Below are 25,299 nucleotides of genomic sequence, written 5' to 3'. Positions count from 1 at the left end.
GAGTCTTGAAGTCTTTTGAAACTTCCAAGCCCATTCCCAGCGATGTACCTCTTCCAACAAGGCCGCCCCTCCTAATCCCTCCCAAACAGCTCTACCAAACAGAGACCAAGTATTCAAACACAGGCGCCTATGGGAGACATTCTTACTCAAACCAACACAGTGAATGTATCAGGTGCTGGTACATTCCTCCTGATTAAAAGATGCTGATCCAAACCCCAAAGGCCTGGAACCCAAAAACACTCCACACTTGGCATTCAACTTCCATTAGGTGAAGGCTAACAACACTACACACTTCATAGTCGTCCAGGGCAATCTGGGTTTGTGACTGTTGTCTTGGTGTGGTAGGCGCTCGCTCATTAGCAGCACTTGTGTTCAGGCGCCTCTCCCTCTCCCCCTCCACCACTCTTCTCTCCAGTGTTGGTGCCTGTGGTATTAACGGAAAGAGCTTAAGTTATTAAACTGAGCAGCTCTAATCCCCGAGGTTTCCTGGAGCAGTGGGGATTACTGTATTTTTTATTCCAGAGTCAATATAGCCTTTGTGTTGGCTCCCTGCAATGCCCAAACTGACCCCAAATGCCTTCCCCTAGACACATTTCCCCGCCGCCGCCGCTGCCGCCGCCGTGGGAGAGGTGATGGAGTTTTACCTGGAGATCGACCCTGTCACCTTGAACCTCATCATCCTAGTTGCAAGCTACGTCATTTTACTTTTGGTGTTCCTCATCTCCTGCGTGCTGTATGACTGCCGGGGCAAGGATCCCAGCAAGGAGTACGCACCGGAGACCACACTGACCGCCCAGCCTTCCATCCGAGTGGTGGTGACGCAGCGTAGCGCTCATGGATCCCACTGGGTAAGGGGACCCAGCCTTCATTTTAAGGATCCCGCTCCAATAGGGAAGAAAAGCACCGTGGTATGAGACTGGATACGGGATGTCGGGGAGAGACCACCAAATGCAGCAGGAAACAGCTGTTCCTGTTGTGGCTCCAGTTCTCTCCCCAAATGCAGGTCCTGACTGGAGGAGGAAACTGAGGCTCTGTCTTACTACCCACCCTCTGCTCAAGCAACTGTTTAAGGTAAGATGCTCCGACGGTCTCCAACTGTGTTCTCCAAGTGCAAGACCTCAGCACTATCATTTTACAGTGAGGCTGGTTACTCATGCCTTCATGCTAGGAGGGAGAGGTGATGCATAAGGTTTAAAAGACGTGTGGGGTGTCGGGGGATGGAATAAATAATGAAACTAAATAACATCTGTACTTTATAACTCCAATACTTCCCAGTAATCACATTTATTTATACACTCAGACTTCGGGTTATTATTTTTTTTGTATAACAGCTCACCGCATTCCATTTCCCCTCCAATCACAAGCTGTGTGACCAAGCCTGGGTTGGGCTACCTCTTCATACCTCAGGCCTAGGGACAGGGTCATTTGAAAATTTCAGTTTTCAATGAGTCTGTTCACTAAAACTACTTGAGACAATGCTTGACAATTAGTCTTGCTGTGATGAATGTTGGCTTTATTTATTCCTACGTGTACTTCTCATCAGAAAGGTTGATCTCTGGGGACTGGAAAGCCAGCTCATTCGGTAAAATGCTAACTACAGGAGCAGGAGGACCCAAGTTCAGATTCCAAGCACAGACATAAAAAAAAAAATGGGTGTAGTGTCATATGCCTGTAATCTCAGAGACAGATAGATCCCTGGGGCATGGTGATCATCTTGTCTAGCTGAATCAGTGAGCTCCAGGCTCCGCGAGAGACCCTGCCTCAAAAAATAAAATGAAGAATAATAGAAAATACCAACCTCTGGCCACCACATATGTACACATGCACATGCATACCTACCTACACATGCATAAATACATGCACACACACAAACACACAACGTTTTACCTCTAGTCTTCAAATCTGATCTGATTTAATACAAATGTATTGAAGATTTATTTTTTTTTATAGTCTGAGGTCTTACAGCTGTGTGTTTTAATCCCCAAAAGAGAACCCACAACCTTCTTGCTCCTTTTGTAGTTGCTGTTGACTAATAATTTTTTCTCCTGCTCATTCATCCGAGCTTACATTGTTATCTCTGTTGTACATGTATGTGCCATGCCCTCCCTTCCCTTACAGGTCTGCTTGATGATTGGCTGACCCTTTTTTTCTGCTGAGGACCTGTGTGGAGTTGAAAGACGTAAGTGAGCCATGAGCTCCTGCCCTCTGCGTTTCGCTGCCTAACAGGGGGCAGAAGAGTCACACCTGCCCCAGACAGTGAGAGGAAAGAGCATTGTGTATGCGCTGCCGGGGTCTGTAGAGGCCGTGGGAGCAGAGATGCATTTGCTCAGTGTTGATTGGCCAGTCTCACCAACTTGACCATCAGAGAGACAGTGATTCAACTTTCAACTCCTGGAAAGTGAAAGTGGGTTGGAAATACAGGAGGTGAGCTTTTGTATAGAAGGAATGGCTAAAACAAAGCTTAGAAGCAAAAAAATTATAGAAGCCATTGACTGTGGAAGTCTGGTGTCTTCCGAAACAATGAAAAAATGAGAAACAGAATTATAGTTTCTGTGAGGAAAGAGGGAAGAGGAGAGCCTGCCCCACGCTGCCCTGCCAGATTCGACCCTGAATTCTCTTCTGTCTTTAAAGTCGCTGTAACAACACGAAGACAGATTGGTTCCCTTACAGACATGTTTTGAAAATTATGTTGAAAATACACAGAAAGATAGCAATCTCCACTCTTAAAATGAAAATGTAAAACATGACTGTATAATATGGAAAATTCACACACTGCTTCTAGAAATTTCTTTCTTCATATTAATGTCCTTCTTTATCTACCCTATGTCAGTGGATGCAAAATATATCACTGGAGGAAAAGTCAATGAGCTATCAAAAATTAATGTTAGCAGTGTTAATTAACTGAGCTTTTGACAGACATAAATGTTCAACTCATCTAATAAGAGTATTAAGAATATTCTTAATTAAGAAAATGAAATAAGCATTCGCTTAAAAATGGTTACATGAAATACTTGGCAGTTACGTTTCAATTCCATATTTGGGCCAATTCAAGAAGGAAAAAGTAGGGGCTGAAGAGAGAGCTCAGGAGCTAAAGGTGCTTACTGCTCTTGGAACCAGAGTTCAGTTCCAATCTCCCATGTTGGGTGGCTTACAAATGCTTGTGACTCCAGCTCTAGAGGGACTGACACTCTACTGTAACCACAGAGGGCATCTGCCCTCCCCTTACACACACACACACCCCCACACACACTCTTTTTTTAAAGGGAAATTAAAAGAGATGGAGAAAAGTATATCATAAGAAAACAAAAGTCAAATAATAATGATAATAGTAATAGTAACTACCACCATGAAAGAAAATAAAGATAGAGGAGAGAAAAAAAAAGGAAAGCAGAAGACAAACTACAGGCCAGCTAAGGTTGGAATAGTTGGCAGTGAACTATTCTAAACATCCCCAGGTCATATGATTTGTAGTTTATTCAATTTGTGTTCTCTAAACAGGAACCAATTTCACAATTTAAAAACATATATATATATATAATTTTTTTTCCTGTGTAGTACATACTCAGAATTTTATGACAAGCATATATCTGCAAGCCTCTTGCTGATACCCTGGTCTGTTTTTCTGTGGCTACAACTCAGACTTGTAGATCATGTGATTTATAAAGAGGAGGGGGTCAATTGACTCATGATCTGCAGATTGGGATGTCCAAGAGCATGGTGCTAGCATCTGGTCAAGGTCTTGTTGCCACATTACAACATGGCAGAGGATGTCACCTGACACAAAAATGCTAGCCCTGGTCTCTTTTCTTTTCTTTTTTCTTTCTGTAAAGCCATCCAACTTTATTTTGTCACCACAATCTTATTCTTTTTGATTACTAACAGTACTGACCTACCCATCCTATGAATGCCCGGTATGTTCAGAGATCACAATGACCAAAACCCACTGCAAATCATTCCATGCAAAATACTACTTAAAAACAAAAACAAACCATCAAACAAAAAACCAAGCCGGGCGGTGGTGGCACAGGCCTTTAATCCCAGCTCCTCGAGAGGCAGAGCCAGGCAAATTTCTGTGAGTTCTAGGCCAGTCTGGTCTACAGAGTGAGATCCGGGACAGGCACCAAAGCAACACAGAGAAACCCTGTCTCAAAATGAAACAAAATCCAAAAACCTATTTTCAAGTATCCATATGTTGTGATGGCCACATGTGCTTTACGAAGCCACTAGCTCTATAATAAGAATTCTCACTCTCAGCTAGCCTGAAGTTCCTACTCAAAGGCCACGCCTCCACATACCATTAGCATATAAATTCTGAGATAAATTTCCAGCACCGCTTGCATTTCAAACCCTAGAAAATCATTTTTTTAGTTACTCTTTATTTTTATTTTCAGTGAATGGGTGTTTTGGCTGCATGCAGTACCCACAGAGGTCAGAAGAGGGAGTTAGATTCCCAGGGCCTATAGTTACAGATGGTTGTGAATCACCATGTGGATGCTGGGAATTGAACCTGGGTCCTCTGGAAGAGCAGCCAACATTTTTTTTTTTTTTTTTTTTTTTGGTTTTTCGAGACAGGGTTTCTCTGTGTAGCTTTGCGCCTGTCCTGGAACTCACTTGGTAGCCCAGGCTGGCCTCGAACTCACAGAGATCCGCCTGGCTCTGCCTCCCGAGTGCTGGGATTAAAGGCGTGCGCCACCACCGCCCGGCGAGCAGCCAACATTCTTAACCACTGAGCCATCTCTCCAGCCTCACAGCTTCTTATTTTTAATTAAAGTTATTTCCTAGAGGAATTCATTTCACAACTGTGAGGTTCTTAGGTTTTATAAATTCAGCACTGAAACCCAGTGGGATGGGTTGCCAACCAGAAGAAACATTCGGTTCCCCTGACCTTCAAATACCATCTTAGTTATGTTTCCTTGTGGGATTAGCGCTTTCTTGGTTCACATTATTTTAATTTGGTACTTTGCCACCATGTACAATTATTATTAAAGCAAATGCAACATTTCCCCTAATTTGGCCACAGCAGTAGCTGTGGGAGACATACATATAAAACACCCGGCAGGCAGGGCAGCAGAAAAGGAGAAGAAAGGGGATTTTCAAAAGTTTAATCCTCACACTCTTATGGGAGAGTGACAAAAAATGGTTTAAATTTAATGATATGTAACTCAAAGAATAGATACAGCTTTGGCAAGGCCCGAGAGTAGCTAGCACTCTCAGCAGGCAGGATCTGAACCCAGTACCATTGGTCTCACCCTGTGCTAATTTTTTTTCCACAACAGATAATTGCCACTACCCTTATATGTTCTACCTACTGATCACTTTTAATACCTAGGACACTGTTCAGTGCATGCCTAGTAAATAACGAAATGACCAGATTTGCGCCACTGAATATTATAGCCAGAGTTGCCAATGGTGGATAAACTAATTGTCCTGATTTGGACAGAAAAGTATCCCCCGGTGTTTCCAAGGTCACTAGGGGATAGTGGACTAAGGTTGGGCATTCTCCCAGACAAACGCACCTCAGTTCCTTTCTGTCAGCATCTGCTGGCAAGCCATTTGTGTGCATGATTTGACTTCCTAAGTCTTTTTATTTCAACTAAAACATGGGTGAAATAGTGAAGCGGTGACAAGAAAGCCATTGTTGGTACACCGTTAGATAGGTAGACATAAGAAGGAGTCACATCACTTGAAGGCTCGGGTCAGTTCAGGGTAAGGGGCATGCTGCCACTCACAGTGGAAATTTGGGAGGATGAAAAAAAGGTTAGGAGTTGAGTTTTTCCCACCACCATATGTCCCCCGATTTATTTCGTAGGAATCTTTAGACATGACACCTCAAATTTTGAGTTTGGTTTGAAATAAAGCCATTTCTGCCAATAATTAGTCAAGATAAACTCATACAGGAAGTAGGACGGACCCCTAATTCAATATGGCTACTGTGGCTTCAAATTCAGCCGGGCCAGAGGGTACATGCCTGTTATCTTAGTGCTTAGGGCTAAGAGCCACGAGGATCATGAGTCTAAGGCTAACCTGGACTGCATAGTAAGACATAGTCTCCAAATTTTAAAAGGAGTGCATGACTGGACATGGACAGTCATAGAAACCACTCTGTGAAGACTAGAGTTATGCCAACCAAAACAAAAGAGCTGGAAGGCAGGAGAATGGCCTGGAGCAGGTCCTTCCAGAGCCTTCAGAGAGTGCGGTCCCTGCTCATGCCTTGATCTTGGATGTCCAGCCTCTAGAGATAGGCCGTGTTAAACAGAAGCAGGCAGAGGCTCTTAAACTCTCTCCACTTAACGGCCTCTTTATCCAAGCCATCTTTATGTGACTAAGACTATAAAGGTACATTAAAAAGACATACAAAGTACATATTTACTGCAATTGAGTCACGAATTTATTTTACAACAATTTTTGAGTGTACACAGGTTTTACTAATATTAGACAAATTTGCATACTAATGAGTTGGTGGGCTTGCTTTGCATAAATAATTAAGTCTTGCCTGAATATTTGAGACTGCTGACATAGTTGAAGAGTATCTTCAGTGCTTTTCAGAGTTCTCTGACATTTTGATTTTAACTCACCAGTGTTAACAACTTCACACAAATTCATAGTATTTAGGGGCACTTCAGATACTGTTGGAAATTTTGTCATAACCCCAAGTCAAAGATTTTTCTCTCCAAAGGGAGAGAAAAACATGCTGCATTGGGAGACTTTAACACTGTTCAGGAGAAGCTTGGAGCAAACGTGTCATGAAATTGGGAATCTGGAGCACCAGTCAGGTTGGTAACGGTGTTCTTATTACAGAAGAGTGTGCACATGTGTGTGCGCTCCCCCAACCCACACACATACCGTCTCCTGAGATTTGGTCTAAGTCAGTTTGCTCTTGAACTTTGCACACATTTTCCGTCATTTGCCCATTTTCAGTTTTGTAAAAAAGCACCGTTCACATAGTGATCTGTATAAACATGGCTTGTGGAGACGTCCAATCAGATTAGGGCAAAGGTATGATAAACTGTGGTTACAGAGGTGGCCAGAAGCCAGAGAGTCATAGCACACTGGTGAGTCACCATCGGTGCCGGCCTGTGCTGAGAAGCGTTTGTTACTAAGAATGGGTTACCTAAGGCTGTGAATGATTTACCCATTTGAAAACAGGAGGTAAGTGAAGATTTGCACCACCCTGATGTCACCCTCAGCTCATTCGTAATGCAGATACACGAGGAGGCATGGCTGTTTTGGGAAAAGCTTGTCATGCACCTGTAGAGCACTTACCTGAAAAGTATTTGTACAGCACAGACCAGTGCAGGGCTCTCAGGATTCATCAGCTCCCACAACGGATATGCACTCTGACCTCATGAAATTTACCAAGAAGCAAGAAAAGGGCTACCAGAGCACAGGGCACACGTCTTCTGAACTGTCGTTGCAATGCTGAGATGATATATCATTTTCCCGATTTGACACAATCTTGGCAACCGGAACTGTAAAGTCTGTTCTTTAAACCAGTGCCTACTAAATGTCTTTGAGAGGTGAATGAACATTCCTTTCAGTGAACCTGATTCTAGTGCTTAGGCTTCTGTGTGCATATGTATGTGTATTCATTTATTATGCCACATACACATTCTTACCAACGCTATGAGTCCTTTTCTATGTCTGACTGTAGATGTCTACCCCACTCTACCATGTCACCTCTGATTTTGTCTACGTGTGAAAGGAACAGTCTGTTTCTGATCTGCCCCACCAAGTCTCATGCTTTAATCTGGGTAACTGAGAGTCAAAACCCTGCCTAAGAACACGATATACAATTTTATTTTGTTAAGAAAATAAATAAGTCAGCATTGTGGCACACATCCTTACTCCCAGCCCTCAGGAGGCAGAGGCAGGTGGATCTCTGAGTTAGAGGCCATCCTGGTATACAAAGCAAGTTCCAGGAGAGTCAGGGCTACACAGAGAAGCCCTGTCTCAGAGAGAGAGAGAGAGAGAGAGAGAGAGAGAGAGAGAGAGAGAGAGAGAGAGAGAGAGGAGGAAGAGGAATAGAAGGAGGAGGAGAAGAAAAGGAAGAAGAAGGAGAAGGAGGAGGAGGAGGAGGAGGAGGAGGAGGAGGAGGAGAAGAAGAAGAAGAAGAAGAAGAAGAAGAAGAAGAAGAAGAAGAAGAAGAAGAAGAAGAAGAAGAAGAAGAAATAAACATATTTTATTTTAGGTTGGACTAGATCTATGCACATATATACAAAGGCCAAGTTCCCCCCTTAACTGGTAATTCTACTCTTTTCTTTAAACCTCTTGATTGGATATTAAATATCTAATGCAATAGACTGAGTAAACCCCCACACATGTGATCTCTCTCTCTCTCTCTCTCTCTCTCTCTCTCTCTCTCTCTCTCTCTCTCTCTCTCACACACACACACACACACACACACACACAGAGAGAGAGAGAGAGAGAGAGAGAGAGAGAGAGAGAGAGAGAGAGAGAGAGAGAGAGAGCACCTCACTTCACACAGGACTGAATACATCAGTGCGTCTCCCTTCTTTGGTGGTGACTTTGTTTCTTTTGCTGAATGAGAATGACTACCCCATAACAGTGAACTGCTACAGAACACAGCAGGGAGGAGGCATCTAAGATGGTTCACCGCAGCTGCCACTTGACCCTCCCCAAATGGAGAGAAGAGCTGAGAGACTGAAGTAACCAACTAGGTCTTGGGGCTGCAGCCTGGAGCTTAAGTTCTGGGTTCTAAATCAAGCCCAGTTCCTCCCACCAGTTGCATAAAGAGCACAGGAGGAGAATTCATTAGCAGTTTTCCAAGGGTGTTCCTGCTCCAGGGTATGTGTGATCCTGCAGCTTTTCTGTCTCCTGGCCTTTCCTCTTGCTTCTACAATGAATCCACTAGTGACGGGAAGGTGTGTCCTGAAAAACCACGCCAGGCTGTGGTGTTGTTGATCAGTGAGTAGCGGTGGGAAGTGTCAACAGAATTTTGAGTCCTCCTTTCATGGGATCAGCATTTACTCCACCACCAGCACCAGCACCAGCACCACCACCATCACCATCACCACCACCACCACCACCACCACCCACCACCATCACCACCACCACCACCACCACCACCTCCACCACCACCCCACCATCACCACCACCACCACCACCACCACCACCACCTCCACCACCACCACCACCACCACCACCACCACCACCATCACCATCACCACCCACCACCACCACCACCACCACCACAACCACCACCACCACCACCACCTCCACCACCACCACCTCTCACCACCTCCACCACCACCACCACCACCACCACCACCACCACCACCACCACCACCACCATCACCACCACCACCTCCACCACCACCACCACCACCACCACCACCACCACCACCACCACCACCTCCACCACCACCACCACCACCACCACCACCACCACCACCACCACCACCATTTGCTAGTGTGTTTTCCATCTGACATTTCAAGTAACTATCCCCACACTGGAGCTTCTACAAGTCTAGGTCTGTCCTGCGCTCTTTGGAGGGAACACACACCATGACAAATGGTCTCAGCCTAGGCATATGGCAGTGCATTGATTTTCTAGATGCTAGGGTGTATTAACAAATACGTTCCAAAAATGCAAAAATAATGAGCTCACCACCGTGCAGGGAGTGTTGACAATATGAAACATGTGAGATTCATTGGCGCCTCAGACAATCTTTAATTTTTAGAACATTGCCTTGTATTTCCATTTTAAGTAAATTTCATTGCAGTTCCACAAAAACCATTAGTTTTTAAAGACAGCTTTGGTGTTTAGGAATTGAAGTTTATGTTGCTTTCTTTTAAAAAAAATGGTTGTATTTATTTTAAAAGTACACTCAGGTGTAGCTAATAAAGAATCAGAGGTTGAGGGTGTCACTCACTCATAAAGCATTTGCCTCGAATGTACCAATGTCCTCGGTTCAACACCCAATGCCACAAAAAAGCAAAACAAACAAACAACAACAATCAGAAAGAAAGGGAAGGTGGGAGAGGGAGAGAGGGAAGGAGGGAGTGAAGAAACGAGAAAGGGAAAAAAATGGAGGGAAGGAGGAAAGAAAGAAGGAAAGCGAACAGAATACACTGGTTGAAACATGGTGTTGGCCTTTGCTGTCTCCGGCCCCCTTGTTGACAGGAACTTGTCTCAGTAGCTCTGTGTCCACAGCATCCAAGACAGCCCCTATGTCCCAGGTAACCATATCTCTGCTCCCCAACCTTTGCAGTGCGTGTGTGTGTCCTTGAGATTCTTTCTCATCAGAATTTGGACACTACGGTTCCAAACTCTTAACTCTGAGGTCCCGACAAGCCAAGGAATGAAAAATAAGGCAAACAGGCATGGATCAGCTGAGTCAGACCAGAGGCCCACACTGTATGTGCTTACCTTTCACTGAGCAGCCCTTAACCAAAACCCTGCCTCTGTCTACAAGGAGGAAGGAAGAGGCAGGAATTTATTAGGAACACTGACGCTCTCAACAAACTCCGAGAGAAAAGAGCAGAGCGTGAATTGGTCATGAGCAGCCTCCCCAATCGCAACTGTTGTCTGTTCTTTTCCAAAATTAATATGTCTTTGTTAAGGTAATCTTGAAAAATATAGATGAGGAAAAGAAAGAGATGATGTTGTTGACCTAGTAGCAGGTGATATCCTGTTCATGTCTTTTTTATTCAACACTGACATTATTTTCGTTGCATTTTTTTTATTATTGTGAAAGGAACACTTATTCATCTAGGAAACTTTGAGAAAAAATACAGCAAAGTTTAGAAAAGATGGAAGTCCACTCACAATCCTGTTACTCAGTTTGTACTCTAGTATTTTGTTTCATTTTCCTGCTGATCTATATAATCAATGTACCGTAAGCCGCAACTGTTTTTCACTTTCTGAATATAAGTAAATTTACATAAGCCTACCGAATGCATCCCTGGTGCTGACAACAGAGTTTTCCAAATCGTGACTGAAATCTGTTTGGATGGTGCTTGAGATGGGAAATCATGAATAGCATGGACTAATTTTTCTCTTGCTCTCCGTTTCAGGGAGGACTGTACAGTGGATCTGGAACACTCATCACTCTCATTCTGAGACCATATCATATGTTTGCCTTTATGCATTTTTCCATCCTCAAGAAACGTCAAGCGTACAAACCAAGAGTTAAAATTATTCTTTAGGGAACATGAGCTGCCAGGGCCCATTCCCACATTCTGGCTCACAAGAGTGGATTTTTGCATTGGCTTGGACATTCATAGGCTGTCAGAGCTAGAGAGGACTCTCGTGGTCCCCCAGTCCAAGCCAGGAATGCAATGGCAGACAGAAAGGATGAGCATCCTGACTGGAGGTCTGAGGAGATAGGTCAGTGGGTAACGTACTTGCCATGCAAGTGTGAGGATCTGAATCTGGTCCTCAGAAGCCGTGCAAGCTTGGCACCATGGTAGTTACAAGCAACCTCAGCTTTCCTGTGGTGAGGTGGGGGTGGGCCAGAGCCAGGAGAACTCACTGTCTCAACTAAGGACTGACACAGACATTATCCTCTGACCTCCATACATGTGCCCACATACATGAACACATGTACACACACACGGTTGTTTTAATCCTCTGGTCAGCATGGTACCTGGCCTGCTCACTGCCAGAACTCAGGCCACCAAGGTGCCTTTCTATTTCACTCAACATGTTTGTCTTAATGTAACTTTTGATATTATGGTTGCCAAAAATACACATCAGTAAGACTTCCCAGGGTCTCCATCTCAACCTTATCTAGTTTCACGCAGCATTATTTAAGCAAAGGTGTACAGTTGCACTTGCTCAGGGTAGCTTTTCTCATTGGCCATTCCATTCACTGTACGGAGCTTTTCAGAAAGTAGAAATGTTTTTCTTATGGTTTAGGTTGACTTTATTTCTACTGGAAACATTTTCAAATATACTAAAATGTAGACAGAATGGTAGCCAACCTCCAAAAACTTGTCACTAAGTGGAACAACTTTTAAGATTATATGAAATGTGGACATATTCCTACAACATCCCTGTCTTCTTACAGTACCTGCAAAAGCAGTCTTTTACTTTCTGTCACCAATGTCCAGGTCATGGTGTGTTCTCAGTACATGTTTGTCATCAATATATGAGTGCTTCCATCAATGAACCCATCTCTAAACTGGTTGAAAGTCTTTGGAAAGTGTAACTGAAAATTTGCAGATGCTCTGAGTTATTTTCAGTTTAGGTTGAGTTGATTTGCTCAGATTGCCTCCCCTGTCATGCTAAAGCGAACAACAGGGACTTGAAATCAGACTTGGTGATTAGGGTAGACTAAGGTAGCTCACTTGGGTGGAGTGTTTGGTAGAGTAAGGTGCCAGCTACAGGTAGCAACACACCAGTTCCATCTCAAAGTGCAGTGGAAACAAACCACCAAAATCATACAGATGTCTATTAACAACACAACTTCCAAGGCCTGATCCAGACCCACATGAACAATGATCTAAAAAATGTAGGAGTCACCATCTCTAGCTAATTCTGATGAGAGAGATTACAAAGAACTAAACTAGGTAACTAGGTTAGTAGCAGAGGAGGAAGGCTGGGGAGGAGTTATGGGTAACTTAGACACATGCACATGAAAATAGGATCATACAGAGATGGAGAGATTGAAACATAAGCCTAACGTGCTCTACAAAAAGTCTCTCTCTCTCTCTCTCCTCTCTCTCTCTCTCTCTCTCTCTCTCTCTCGTCGTGTGTGTGTGTGTGTGTGTGTGTGTGTGTGTGTGTGTGTGTGTGTGTGTGTGTTCAGTGTATTCAGGAAAACTAACATGATGTATAAAAAGAATGGATCAGAATATGCTAGAGGGAGACCACTTAGTTAAAACTCTGGCTTTCTCAAGTCACTTGCTACATACTCTTTAGTGGTGACATAAAATCTTTGATCTTGAGTTTCCTCCTTTGTAAAGTGGAGATGATAATGGACATCTGCCTGCTGGGGTTTAATTGGATTATTAGCTACAACACAGAAAATTCTTACAACTGTGTGAAAATAAGTGCAATGTACAACAGTTATCAGTGTTACTCTATGGACAGATTAAGAGGACAATCGTGGTCTTAGACCAAGAACTACAGAATGTGCTGTTTGGGGGAAATGCTTTTCTTTTGGTTTAGGGTGTGTGTGTGTATGTGTGTGTGTGTGTGTGTGTGTGTGTGTGTGTGTGTGTGTTTGTGTTTGTTTGAATGTTTTCAAATATACTAAAAAGTAGACAGAATGGTAGCCAATGTCTATAAAATTATCAAGAAGTGTAATAACTCTAGAAATTATATGAAATTTGAACATCTTCCTGTATCACCCCTGTCTTCTTCCCATGTCTGCAAAGCAAGGGTCTCTTCGAATCCTCCATGATCCAATCAATGGTAGTGTGTTTCCAAGTGCTTGAAATCAGAATCCAAACGAGGACTACACGGCATATCTGGTCCTAATACTTCTTGTCTATTTGCCGGTGGTATGTGTGTATGTGTCTATGTTCACATGTCTGAGTGTGTGTGTGTGTGTGTGTGTGTGTGTGTGTGCATGTATGTGTAGAAGCCAGAGGCTGATATCAACAATGTGTTCATCAATCTCTCTCTACTTGTTTGCCTTGAGTTAAGGTCTTCTACTGAACCTGGAGCTTTCCAATTCAGCTAGCCAGTCTGGCCTTAGTGAGATCTGTCTCAGGCTCCCTGAATGCTGGGAATACAGGGAAAGGGTAGACCATGACTACCAACATTTTATGTGAAATTTAGGGATCTAAATTTTAGTCCTTATGTTTGTGTGATAAATACTTTCTCCACTGAGCCATCTCCCAGCCACTCAGTTTTCTTTTCAGTGTAGAACAGTTTCTTTTTTCTTATGCTCTTGATTTATAACAGGGACTGGGTTTATTGTCCTTTAGAATGAGCTACAACCTTCCATGTATATGAAGCATAAATCTAATTAATCTTATCAATAAAGACCAAGAGTCAGATATCAGGGTAAAAACCTGAAAGATCAGAGAACAGGGGAGCAGCTACCTCTTCCATTCCTACCTCTTCTGTTCTTCAATCCAAAAGGACCTGGATCCTCTCTCCACCCCACCTTACCACTTCCTATCTCCTCTCTGGACAGACCTCCAGACCTCTATGGTTAACTAGTGGCTAGCTCCACCCTCTGACTCCAAGCAAGCTTTGTCAGAACACAAATAAAATATCGCACAGCGTGTATATGTTTGTTATTTTAGCTTTGGTTTTGGTTTATAGTTAGTTAGTTAGTTAGTTAGGGATTTTGAGGCAGGGTCTCAGTATGTACCTCAAACTCATAATCCTCCTGCCTCAGCCTCCCAAGTGCCAGGATTGCAAACACACACCACCACACCTAGCATGTTCAATATTCTTATCACAAACACTTCCTGAGGCAGCCTATCTCATTTATACCAGTGCAATTATGAGTATTTTTTACTCTTGATCATACTGTACATTTGTGGTTTGCCAGCCTGTTTCATTGTTTGATTTGCTTTTTCTTCTATTTTCCATATTTCTTACGCATTAAAGTCAACTAAAACCCAGGCTCAGATTTAATTACTCTTCTGATGGAAATTGTTCATTTATGATTCCATTTGCTGTGTGCTGCTTTATGTCAGGAGGTTCACAACCTCGCCCCGAGTTTAGTCATATTCACATTAATTCATGGACTTAGGTGATGTCCATGGTTGAACCTTCAACATTATTTCATCTCGTGCTCACTCGAAAAGATACATTAAAGTCCAAATCCTTCAAATGTAACACAGCACAGTAGTTTGGAAATAAGAGTTGTTAAGATGGAACCATGAGAGTGGGTATAACGTGAAAGGGGGGAAATTCTCACACAGAGTAAACACAACCTGAAGACAGACAGGAAGCAAGCCCCAGTGAGCCTGGGGTGATATGTTTATGAACCAGGGAGAACCATTTATGGCACACCAGCATGAGAGACTAAAACACATGAGGGAGGGTTTTCCCCTAGTGAAGTCAGAGAGCATGGCCCTGCTAACATTTCTGGTTCAGACTTCTAGCCTCTAAAAGCATGAGAGAATAGATTTCTGTTTCTGGCCACCCAATTCTTGGTACCTTATTATGATAGCCCTAGGAAACTAAAACAACTCCTAACCACTTAATAGTCATAATAGTGTCTCTGTAAAAATGGGTAAATTTAGACAGATTTGACCAACACTGGTCCTAGTTCAGCAGAAATAAACTTTATTGGTGTCTTCATGAAGACAGTGTTAGGGCCAACAAGCTGTACATTGGCCCAATAAGAGAACCAGTCACAGAGAGGGGAGCCAGGAACTCAGCTTCACACATCTAAGTCAGAGCACAGGGCGGTGAGTGCTTCACATAGAAGGCTCCTATACCTTTTGAAGTTGGTGTCTCCGTATCTTGATTCCACAGTAATGGAACCGACTGGCCCCAAATCACACACCTAATAAGAGAAGAAGTCTTCCAACCGAAGCTTCTAACAAGTCTCACTCTTCTTCTTGCCTGCTGTGATTTATTCCCACAGGAATCCATCTTCGGGGACATCTCATGGCCTCAGAATGCGGGAGGGCACTAGAGAGAACACTGTGTAAGTACATATTTTTCACTTCAAATTGTCCTTTGCTGTCTCTGTGTTCTGGGGTCAGTTTTGCTTTGGGCTTTGGAGGGGTTTGCGGTAGGGCTTAATTGGTCAGTGTGACCATGAGCCGTTAGCAGAATCCCCCCCCCCACTGCTTCTCCCTGGTGCCTTCATTTCCTTCCTTTGTGACTGTGCATTCTGCTGCAGCAGGGCTAATAATCGTAGCTAATTAACTTAAGGATTGCCTTGAGACAGAAACGAAAGTGCTGACTTGCCAGTGGCTGGGCTAGCCACAGGCAGAAGAACTTGTCATTTAAGAGAAAACTTTGGTTGTTGGTTTCCAGTCCTGTGGTGTGTCAATTTTGTGTTGAATGGACCTCTGAGTGCTTCCTGTGTCCTCTGGAGCTGGGAGAATGACATCACAGAATGCCCCACCTTCCTGTCTACTGTGAATGGAAGGGAGCATTAAGGTTTGGGGCCGTTAGCCACACAATGTATAATTAAGTATGGCACAGGCATGAAAAGGTGACAATTCAAGCTCCAGAGCCCTGGCTCGAGAACACTGAGAGCATCAGTCATCTGTCCCACGCTGTGAAAAAGAACCCGCCTTAAGCGAATGAAGATGGAAACATTTCATGTGACTCACGGTTTAAAGGAACACAGTCCATGGTGGCTGGGAAGGCAGGAGGCAAGAGTTTGCCCACATCTGGGAGGATCAGGAACCAGAGAGGAGACAGGAAGTGAGGCTCGGCTATAAACCTCACCCCTACTCCCACACACAGCAGTCACCCACTTTCTCCAGCTGGGACCCGTCTTATCTAGGTGACACAACTTCCCAAAACGTTGCCACCCTCTGAAGACCAAGTGTTCAACACAGGAGTCTATGGGGGACGTTTTCCACCAACCCCCAACACAGAAGGAAGGAGTACTGGGTCTGCAACTGCTTTCACTCATCGTTAACTTCATCCCTCCACACGGAGAGTCTTCATGAGTGCTTCATCTGTCACAGAGACCTAGCTGGGTGACCTGCCAGCTCTCTCCCTAGCTGCTAACGCTCTCCACACACTGCCCTTGCCTTCTCGTTACACGCCTTACCCCGGCGGCTCCTTCTAACTGAGTACCTCCAACACGTGCCTGCCACTTGTATTCTCCTCTTTCTTTTCTCTTCTCCTTTACTGAGACAGGGTCTCATGTAGCCTTGGCTGGCTTCAGACCAGCCCTGTAGCTGAGGACGACCTTGATTTTCACCCTCTGAGTAATCCTGCTGCAGCAGGGCTTCTTCAGCCTCTACAGCTCCGAGTGCTGGGGTTAAACGTATGCGCCACACCCCGTTTTTGTAGCGCTGCGGATCAAATTCAGAACTTCTGTTTGCTAGGCAAGCTTCTTGAACTGAGTCACACCCTCAGCCGTCCTTACTTGTTTTCCTGTCCCTCCTTGGAGAACTTTCTCCGTGGAATTCAATCTTGGCCTCACACAGGGGAAAGGAGCCCCCGTCCTCCAGTCCCATGGGAGCTAAACAGCCCACTGGAAACTGGTTTATCAGAATCAGCTAAGGTGCTTGCCAGGTAGTGAATCCTGAGCTCAACCCCTAAATTATTCTCAGACACAGTCTGAGGACTCCTAAGAGTCCAAACTCACTTGGCCAGTGACCAGTACAGGGCTCCCCTCTGTACCATCCCAAAGACATAGAAATCAGGCACCTGAACTCGCTTCAGTCTGAACACCACCACCTCGTTTAGAGGCTTGAGTTCTATTTTCATCAATTTGAACTATCAAAAAATTTTGTCATGTGTTGAAGCTATTTCATCTCATTCCTTACAAATCTCTTTTTTACTGAATTCTGTCATTTGAATCTAATGAGAGTAATTCTAGTAAAATTTCCCAATGGCGTCCATCCAAATACTTAGAGAGATATATCACCTCCTATTCGCACCAACCCCAGTTCCCAAATCTTCAACATTTCAGACTAAATGCCAGTTCTTTCAACTGTAAATCAAAATATATCATCATAGCTATAATCCTTGGAGGCCCATGAGATAGGTGCTGTTATTAGTTTCAGTGTATAGGTGAGAAAACCGAACCTGTGGTAGATTAAGTGACTTCTCTGGGGTGACATGGTAAGTGTCAAAGATTGGAACTGACAGTCTGACTCTAAAGTGGATGCCGCTAACTCCTCTGTTGTCCTGCCACCCATTTGTCCATTCTTCTTTGGATAATCTCCAGTTTTTTCATCTCTCATTACAAGTGCTATCTAGAATAGTATACCCTGCTTGGGAATGCAGCCATCTGATATAGAACTGAATTCTCTTACTGCCCAGGGTCTACATCTTCTGCTAATGTAGCCCACAATGACCTTGGTACTTACTAGCTAACTTACTGGTTATCAACAAAAACTATGTCTTCTGTTAACATTTACTTCTGTCCAGTCAGGTGTTGTTCCAAATTTATTAAATTGCTTGTCACTTGCAACTCTAAGATTTATGGACTAGGTATACAGAAATAAATACCATGTTGTGTGAGACACACTCTGCTCTCAAAGGAGCAAGTGGAAGGGGAATGAATGAGGAGCTGCAATCCAAAGACATTAAGGAAGTACTTCCCATCTCATCATTTACACTGTAAAGCTATGTGGACACATCTTAGGGACAGAAAAGCCTTTTCTCACCTTGTGACTACTGTTACTGTGTATCTATGTATATTTGTCTATCTCATTGCTGTGATGATAAAAAATACCTCAAAACTCCAGAAAGGCTCACAATGTGAGAGCACAGCCCATTATGGTGGTGTAACCACAGTGGCTGGGGAGTGAAGCATGTGGTCACCTGGTAGCCGTTGTCAGGAAGCGGAGAGAGGAATGTTGGATGACCACATGGCTTCCTCCTCTCTTTCTTCATATTTAGCCTATGAGATGGTGCTGCCCATAGTCAGGGTGAGTCTTACCTCAGTTAAGCCGCTCTGGAAACTTGTTTACAGACGCATCCTGGAGTTTATTTCCTAGCTGATTCCAAATGAGTGGAACTGACAGTGAAAGAAATGATCACCCTGTGAGATGCCCAGATTGGAGCTGAGTGCAGTGATGGGTCAGGTGCTCGGAGTTAGCACTATATTTCTTGTCCTGTGCCTGTTAGAACTGAGTTGAGAACTTGATTTGTACTTAAATATATAACATGTACTTATCTGTTAAGTCTCAGCTCATCCTTAAACTTCAGAGTTGCTTTATTTTACTTAGCTTTGTTGTTGTTTAGTTTCATTTTGTGTTTTTAAGACAGAGCTTTACTAGGTAGCCTGGGCTAGCCTAGAACTTACAATCTTCATCCCAAGTACTGGAATGTACTTGGTGTGTGCCATCATGCCTGCTTTTTTGTAATGTTTTAACCCAACTCTGCCATGCAAAAAATTAAAGTGTCTTCTACACCACAGATGAAAATCAATGAACACAAATTGATCCTGGATGAGATAACAGCTCAAACCAGGACAGGTCTGTCAGTATCTGACTCATTGATTAACTTTTCAGCACACAACACAGGCTTTGCCATGGAGTAAATACTGTGTTAAACAGATTAATGTCATTTCCATTTTCAAACTGCATGAGATTCTAGATGGCTTGGTGAAATGACTCAGTGGGCAAAAGCACTTCCCATGCAAGGCTGACGACCTGAGTTGACCCTCAGAACTGATTCCTGCAAGTTCTTCTCCAACTTCTACATGCACACTGTGGCATGCAGATGCGTGCACATGAGCTCACACACATGAATTGATGGTGATGATGATGATGATGATGATGATGAGTCCTTTAACTCAAAATTCTTTCATATAATCAAAAAATTAAACCGAAAGAAGAGCAACTGTTTGCCTTAAGTCACCTGTTTAGGAAAACAAAACAATAAATAAAGCCAGATCAATATGCAGGCATCTAATTTTTCAACATAGAGCACTACATATCAAGCAGTGGACATATTAACACTTCTTGTTATTTTTATTCATCTCTAACTGAACTACCGCTACTCAGCTTGGGGGATCCTGTGAAAACTCCAATTAGTTTAGAAGAGATACTTTTTCCTTCTGACTCAGGATCCAAATATTCTTGGGTGAACAATGAGGTCCCTGGCTCCTTGAGTACAAAATTTATCATAATAAGTGAAGACCTTTCCAACAAAGACTACCCAGTTCTGGGGTCTTAGTGGAGAGAAGTCTTCCAGCATTCCACAGACCCAGCCATGGGACTTCAAAGGGAGCTCTCCAGGGTGCTAGACTATAGCAACCTCAAAAACTGGACCATTCTGTCTCTCACCATCTTGTACCTGATCCATTATAAATCTGCTGTAACAACCACGCTCGATACCAAATATCAACGATATCCTACTGGATGGAGGTTGGAGAGATGGCTCAGCAGTTGGGGAACTGGGTTCAATTCCCGACACCTCTGTGATGACTCACAACTTTCTGTAATTCTTGTTCCAGGGGATCCAACACTCTCTTCTGGCCTCCACAGGCACTGCATGCATGTAGCACACAGATAAACATGCAGGCGAAATACCTCCACACAATAAAATACTAATCTTTTTTAAATGCCTTCGGATGACAATCCCTACGTCTGTGGTTTTTGCTTTTTGTTTCCTGTCTTCACTGTGACACTGCCTGCCAGCTTTTACGAGCCCCTTTTCTAGGTGGAATTGATGTTTCACTTTGACTCATCTAAATCCAAGATTTAAGCCAAAGTCGTATGCTCTCTACATTTGGCTACTTGCCCTAAAATCTGTCCTAAATTATTTCAACCTTGACCTCAACAATCTCCCAAACAAGGTGCATAGAAAAACAACATGAACTTGGCTATCATCAACAAACTCCATCTGCTTCTCCAGACAAGCCCATCCCGATGGATTTCTAATGTAACCTACATTACAGATTTCTTCCACAAGAATGCTCTGCCCTAAATTGCTCTGTTTACTAATCACATTACAGAGCCAAAAGCAGTATCACTTGGAAGGGACATGTAATTTGTCAAGCACAACTAGTGCGAGTGGCCTGTGACTCTTGTTTCTTTGTCACGGTTCTTCATTTGAAACATGAATGTCATTAAAAACAAACAACTTACACTTTCCTGGATAGTTACACAATGTGTTTTCCGGTTTTAAGTGCATAGTAATTTTTACATGATGACTAATGCTCATGTTGCTTATTGAGGTATAATACACACAAAGCAGATACATTCTTTTTAGGTATAAAACTCTACATATTTTAATTATATGGTTGTTATGGTCTGAACTGTATGGGCCCCAAATCTCCATGTTGAAGCTCTAAATCCCAAATGACTGAAGAGCAGCCATGTAATCACCAACAGCACTGATATGTCCCAAAAGACATTTCATAAGAGACTTTGTCATTGTGTAGACACCAGAACCTATTTCTATAAACTTAGATGCCATGATGAGACTGACTGACATCACTTTATGGGACCACCATTGAATATGTGCCCCATTGTTGTCTACACCACCGTTATGCAGTGCATGGCTGTATTTAGAGACTGGACCTTTCAGGAGGTAACTAAGTTTAATAGAGTCATAAGGGAAGGGACCCTAACCCAATAGTCTGATGGCTTTAGAGGAAGAGTCGGGGGAGGTGCTCCCGGCAAACACTACTGTTGACAGTGAAATGATCCACGAAGAGGCAAGAAGGAAACATGATACGGCATGACTTACTTAGCTAAGCTGGATCAAACTTCTGGAGTCTGACCCTAACAGTTTATTCTTCTACATAGTTAAACACAGTGAAACTTGGGGGGAAAGTGTCCTCACAACAGTTGTCACAACAAAGCTTAAGGCATTGAAACTCCCTCGCAGAGTACACATCTTCTGTAGAGCACCTGTGACCTCTTCCACAAGAATGGATTCTGTTGACTGAGAAACAACGCCCAGGATAAGAGTGTAGGGAGGAAGCGTTTGTAATAAGCAGAAGAGCAAACTCTTTTGCAAAGTACAAGGGCCCTTTCTCATAAGAATAGGTTGTATTGACTAAGAAACAATGCTCAGGATAAGGGGGATTGGGGGTGAGACCTGGCTTTACAGAATAACAAAGATTACCAGGTTATTAACACATCCATTTTTAGTATTCTGGATGGAAAACAGGTATGTACATCTCTTCCATTAAAGAGAGCCTGTGTGTTTAATATTTCTGGCTTTTCTGTTACTGTCTACAAGCATGTGTGCCTCATGCCCTCTACAAAAGAGGAAAAGACACCAACAGTTTTACGCACAGAGAAAAAGCCACACAGGGACACAGCAAGAACACAGCTTTCTATAAGCAAAGAAGAGAGGTCTTAGAGTGCCCATGAGCACTGGAACTTTCAGCCTCCATAATAGTCAGGTAATGAGTTTCTGTTGATTAAGCCAACCAGTCAGTGATGTTTTGCTGTGGCAGCCCCAGACAAGTGACACAGCTGTGTGAGCACCACCACAATCAAGACTGAGAGCATCTCCATTGCTGTCAACATTTCTCTAGTAGCTCTTCCCCCACACCAGTCCCTGGCAACCACTGACCTGATTTCTATTGCTGTGTGTTTACCTTTTCCAGACAAGATAACAAAACTATTCAGCATGTGGCCTCGTGTGAATGAATAATTATGTGTTTTGGACTAAGATGTTTTCAGAGTGCATGCAGAGGGAAAGGGGGAAGAATGGAGGGCAGAGAGGAGGAAGGAGTGGGGAGAGGGGAAAGAAGAAAGAAAGAGAAGGGGAACAGAGGAGAGAAGAGAGGGAGGGAAGCAAGAGAAGGAGAGGAGGAAGGAAAGAGAGATGGGGAGCAGAAAATGAATAGCTTGTTGTTGAAGTGGGGGAGTTGATATTGAAAGCCCCTTTCAATCACAAAATTAACCTATTTCTCACTAAAAGGAAAGCTAGAAAAAGCTTAAGTGCCCAACTTGCTGAAGAGCTCCAAGTAAGGGACTCTGCTATTCATTCCTTTGCCTTGGAAACTTGATCCTGAGGGAAGGGTCTGGAACACAATCTAACACTTTATGGAAATGATCCAAATGAGAATTTCTACCAGGAGGTACCAACCTTGTCCTGAATCCAGGATTCTGTTCTCTGAGTCAGAGATACTTAATTAAGTCAAGTCATTGTCCTTTATGTTCAGGTCATGGCAGGCCAATTTAAGCCATGAGTGTTAGGCATATATCAAATGAGGCTGCTTTTTTTTCATTTTTCAGAAGAATAAGCTTGAACAAAATAAACCCAAAACTGTGCTTCATGAAATTTAGCCCAATGACTGCTGTAGAGAGATGATTCAAGGCTGAGTAACCCAGAGATGACTGAGAGCTACGTAGACCCCTTAAAACTGAAGTTGTCATCAACAGCCTGAGTCAGATCTTGACTCCACGCAAGTGGATGTCATCAGCAGTTATGACAGCATTACCAGAAACAACAGCAATAATATGAATTAAATTCTTCTCACTGGGTACTATGGCCATGAGCCTGTCTATTTGCTTATGTGGCAGATGCATTAAGGACATTAAGGCATATAATGTTAGGCGAAAGGATTCAGTCAGCACTCTTAGCTTTATGACCGAACTGCATCCAATATTGGCTTTAAAGAAAGAAATAAGTCAAATGCCAATACAGAGTTAAAGTCCTCATAGTAAACGTTGTGTATTGCATTAATATAAAGTAGCAGATACAGAGGAGAAAATGTACAGTCTAAAACCAGGGAGCATCCAGTGGATGGCCCCATGCCCCTGCGCATATGGGAAGCACTAATTAGACTTAATGGGTTATGGAGAAGAAGACTGAGGAAGAGGAGAAGGAGAGAAACAAAGTTGAGAGACATATGGAGGGGAGTTGGAGGGGTGCACATGGTCATATTTTATTATGTATGTTTATTAAATTTTCAATGAATAAAAATAAATCAAAAATAGGCACATGGGCCAATGAACACATTAGAGAATCCATAAATAAATTCAACCAGGAGCAATAAATAACAAATAAAAGCAGGGAGCATATATCCACATGCAGTTGTTTGGATGGAAGGAAAATCCCAGCTCTCTATTCCAATAATCTCAAAAAGGCAGCACAATCTTGAAGGGTAGGAACAGGAACAAATGTTTTCCCCATGGGGAAAATTGCTACATATAAATGTTGACAGATGTCAATGCAAGTATTTTAAATAGAAACATGTAAAATCTGCTCCTCGCCATTTAGAAACCATGTATGTGTTCTCTAACAGTGCACTCTTATTTGAAAATGGCCTAATTTATTCTCTTCCAGTGTCTCCTGTGTCAGGAATTAATCTCGAAAACACCCGCATCCTCACTTTGAGAAATGACAGCCCATCATGACTGCTCAACCATTTGCAGTCAGGAAATCTAAAATCAGGAAATCTAAAATCACAAGCCTCTAGGACAGATTGAGCAAGATGCACCTGATGTTTCATGGGGCATAAAGGATGAAAAGTCAGGGCCTGTTTCCAAAGGAGTTTGGAAAGCTTCTCCATCATCTTTCTGAAGTGTTGCTACGAGTAGAGACTTGATAGCAAGGCGACTAGAGAGTGTTGACAACCATTCTGGAGTTCCAGAGCAAGCCCACAGAACCTATTGCTAGTCTCATCACCTTCTGGTTGAACATAATTCCCAGTAATATATGTAGATAGGTAGATGGATGGATGGATGGATGGATGGATGGATGGATGGATGGATGGATGGATGGATAGACAGACAAATGGACAGACAGACATGGGGCAGAGACCCTTCTTGCTACATCCAACACAGAAACAAGCAGAGACTTGAGCAGTCAACTTTTTAACCTTGGACTTCCAACATCAGTTTCATTAACCACATTGTTATCAGATATCTCTATTTCTAAATTCCCATCTTTGGGGGGATCCTAGGGCCAAAAGACTTCATCAGGTTCTCAAACACAACTGCGGCCTCAGGAAGCTCAAAGATCACGGTTGTGGTTGTAGAGTGACTCATATACGAAGACTGACTTCACTGTTAAAGGTAAGCGGTGCTTAAAAATCGTCAGGTCTCAATTACTCTTCCTCAGTTTACAGATGAGAAAGCCAAGGCACGTTGAGGAAGGACGGCGGGCTCCTTCTGTAGGACAAAATTAAAAATGGACCACAGCCTTCATTCTGAGAATAGTATGGGTGTGGCCCAGAAGGGTGAGACAGCGCTGACGGAGGGATCATAGGAGAGGAAGGGAAGCGTCCATTTAGCTGCTGGTGTGAAGACTTGATGTGCGATACAGCTTTGAAGAGTAGTGGATGGTAGGTTTTGGGCTGTTTCGGGGAAGGCTGAGGTGTATTGACAGGACTGTTAATGGCATAATGTGCATTCCATTGGCGATTGGCATATGCAATTTTGAGCTCACTAAGACACCACCTCTGGAAATGGGATTGTCTCCCCCTACTTCAGACCCAAGTATGTTTATGTCAAGTGTCCTACAGAACCCTCTGTCCTGGATCAGGCCAACCCTCAACTCTGTAACAGGCAGAAAGGAAAACATGAAAAGAGCCCAAGAATGATAACACTGTGCTCTAGAGAACAGCGAGAAGGTGAACCATTTTCCAGCGAGCTTTGCTATTGTTTACCTCATGATATGAAACTAGCTGTGGTGGCCTGGAGCTGATCTATGGGAAGATGACTCTGCTCTGCCTGAGGCCATCCAACTGGAACTCCAGCATGATGGTTTCAGCTAGTCTTCCCCAGTCATTTCTGCTGGATTGCTATAGG

The 25,299-nt window shown here is 43.4% G+C and overlaps 1 protein-coding gene across 1 annotated transcript; it reads left to right on the top strand.

Moving 5' to 3' along the window:
• Window positions 1-632: 632 nt before the first annotated feature.
• Window positions 633-15,583, top strand: Smim36 (small integral membrane protein 36). The gene is made up of 3 exons (XM_052759778.1): window positions 633-1,071; window positions 2,119-2,179; window positions 15,522-15,583. Exon 1 carries the CDS (start codon window positions 633-635, stop codon window positions 912-914), a length of 282 nt encoding a protein of 93 aa, XP_052615738.1. The 3' UTR covers window positions 915-1,071; window positions 2,119-2,179; window positions 15,522-15,583.
• Window positions 15,584-25,299: the final 9,716 nt, after the last annotated feature.

This window comes from Peromyscus californicus, unplaced genomic scaffold (assembly GCF_007827085.1).
Source record: "Peromyscus californicus insignis strain IS unplaced genomic scaffold, ASM782708v3 Scaffold_3__1_contigs__length_106647218, whole genome shotgun sequence".
In the NCBI taxonomy this organism is placed as follows: Eukaryota; Metazoa; Chordata; class Mammalia; order Rodentia; family Cricetidae; genus Peromyscus; species Peromyscus californicus.
The sequence above is the reverse complement of the archived record's forward strand: the minus strand, read 5'-3'. Positions and strand labels throughout refer to the sequence as shown.

Bases quoted from the DNA above. Each gene is read 5' to 3' on its own strand.
- Smim36 (XM_052759778.1), top strand. From the start codon at position 633: ATGGAGTTTTACCTGGAGATCGACCCTGTCACCTTGAACCTCATCATC.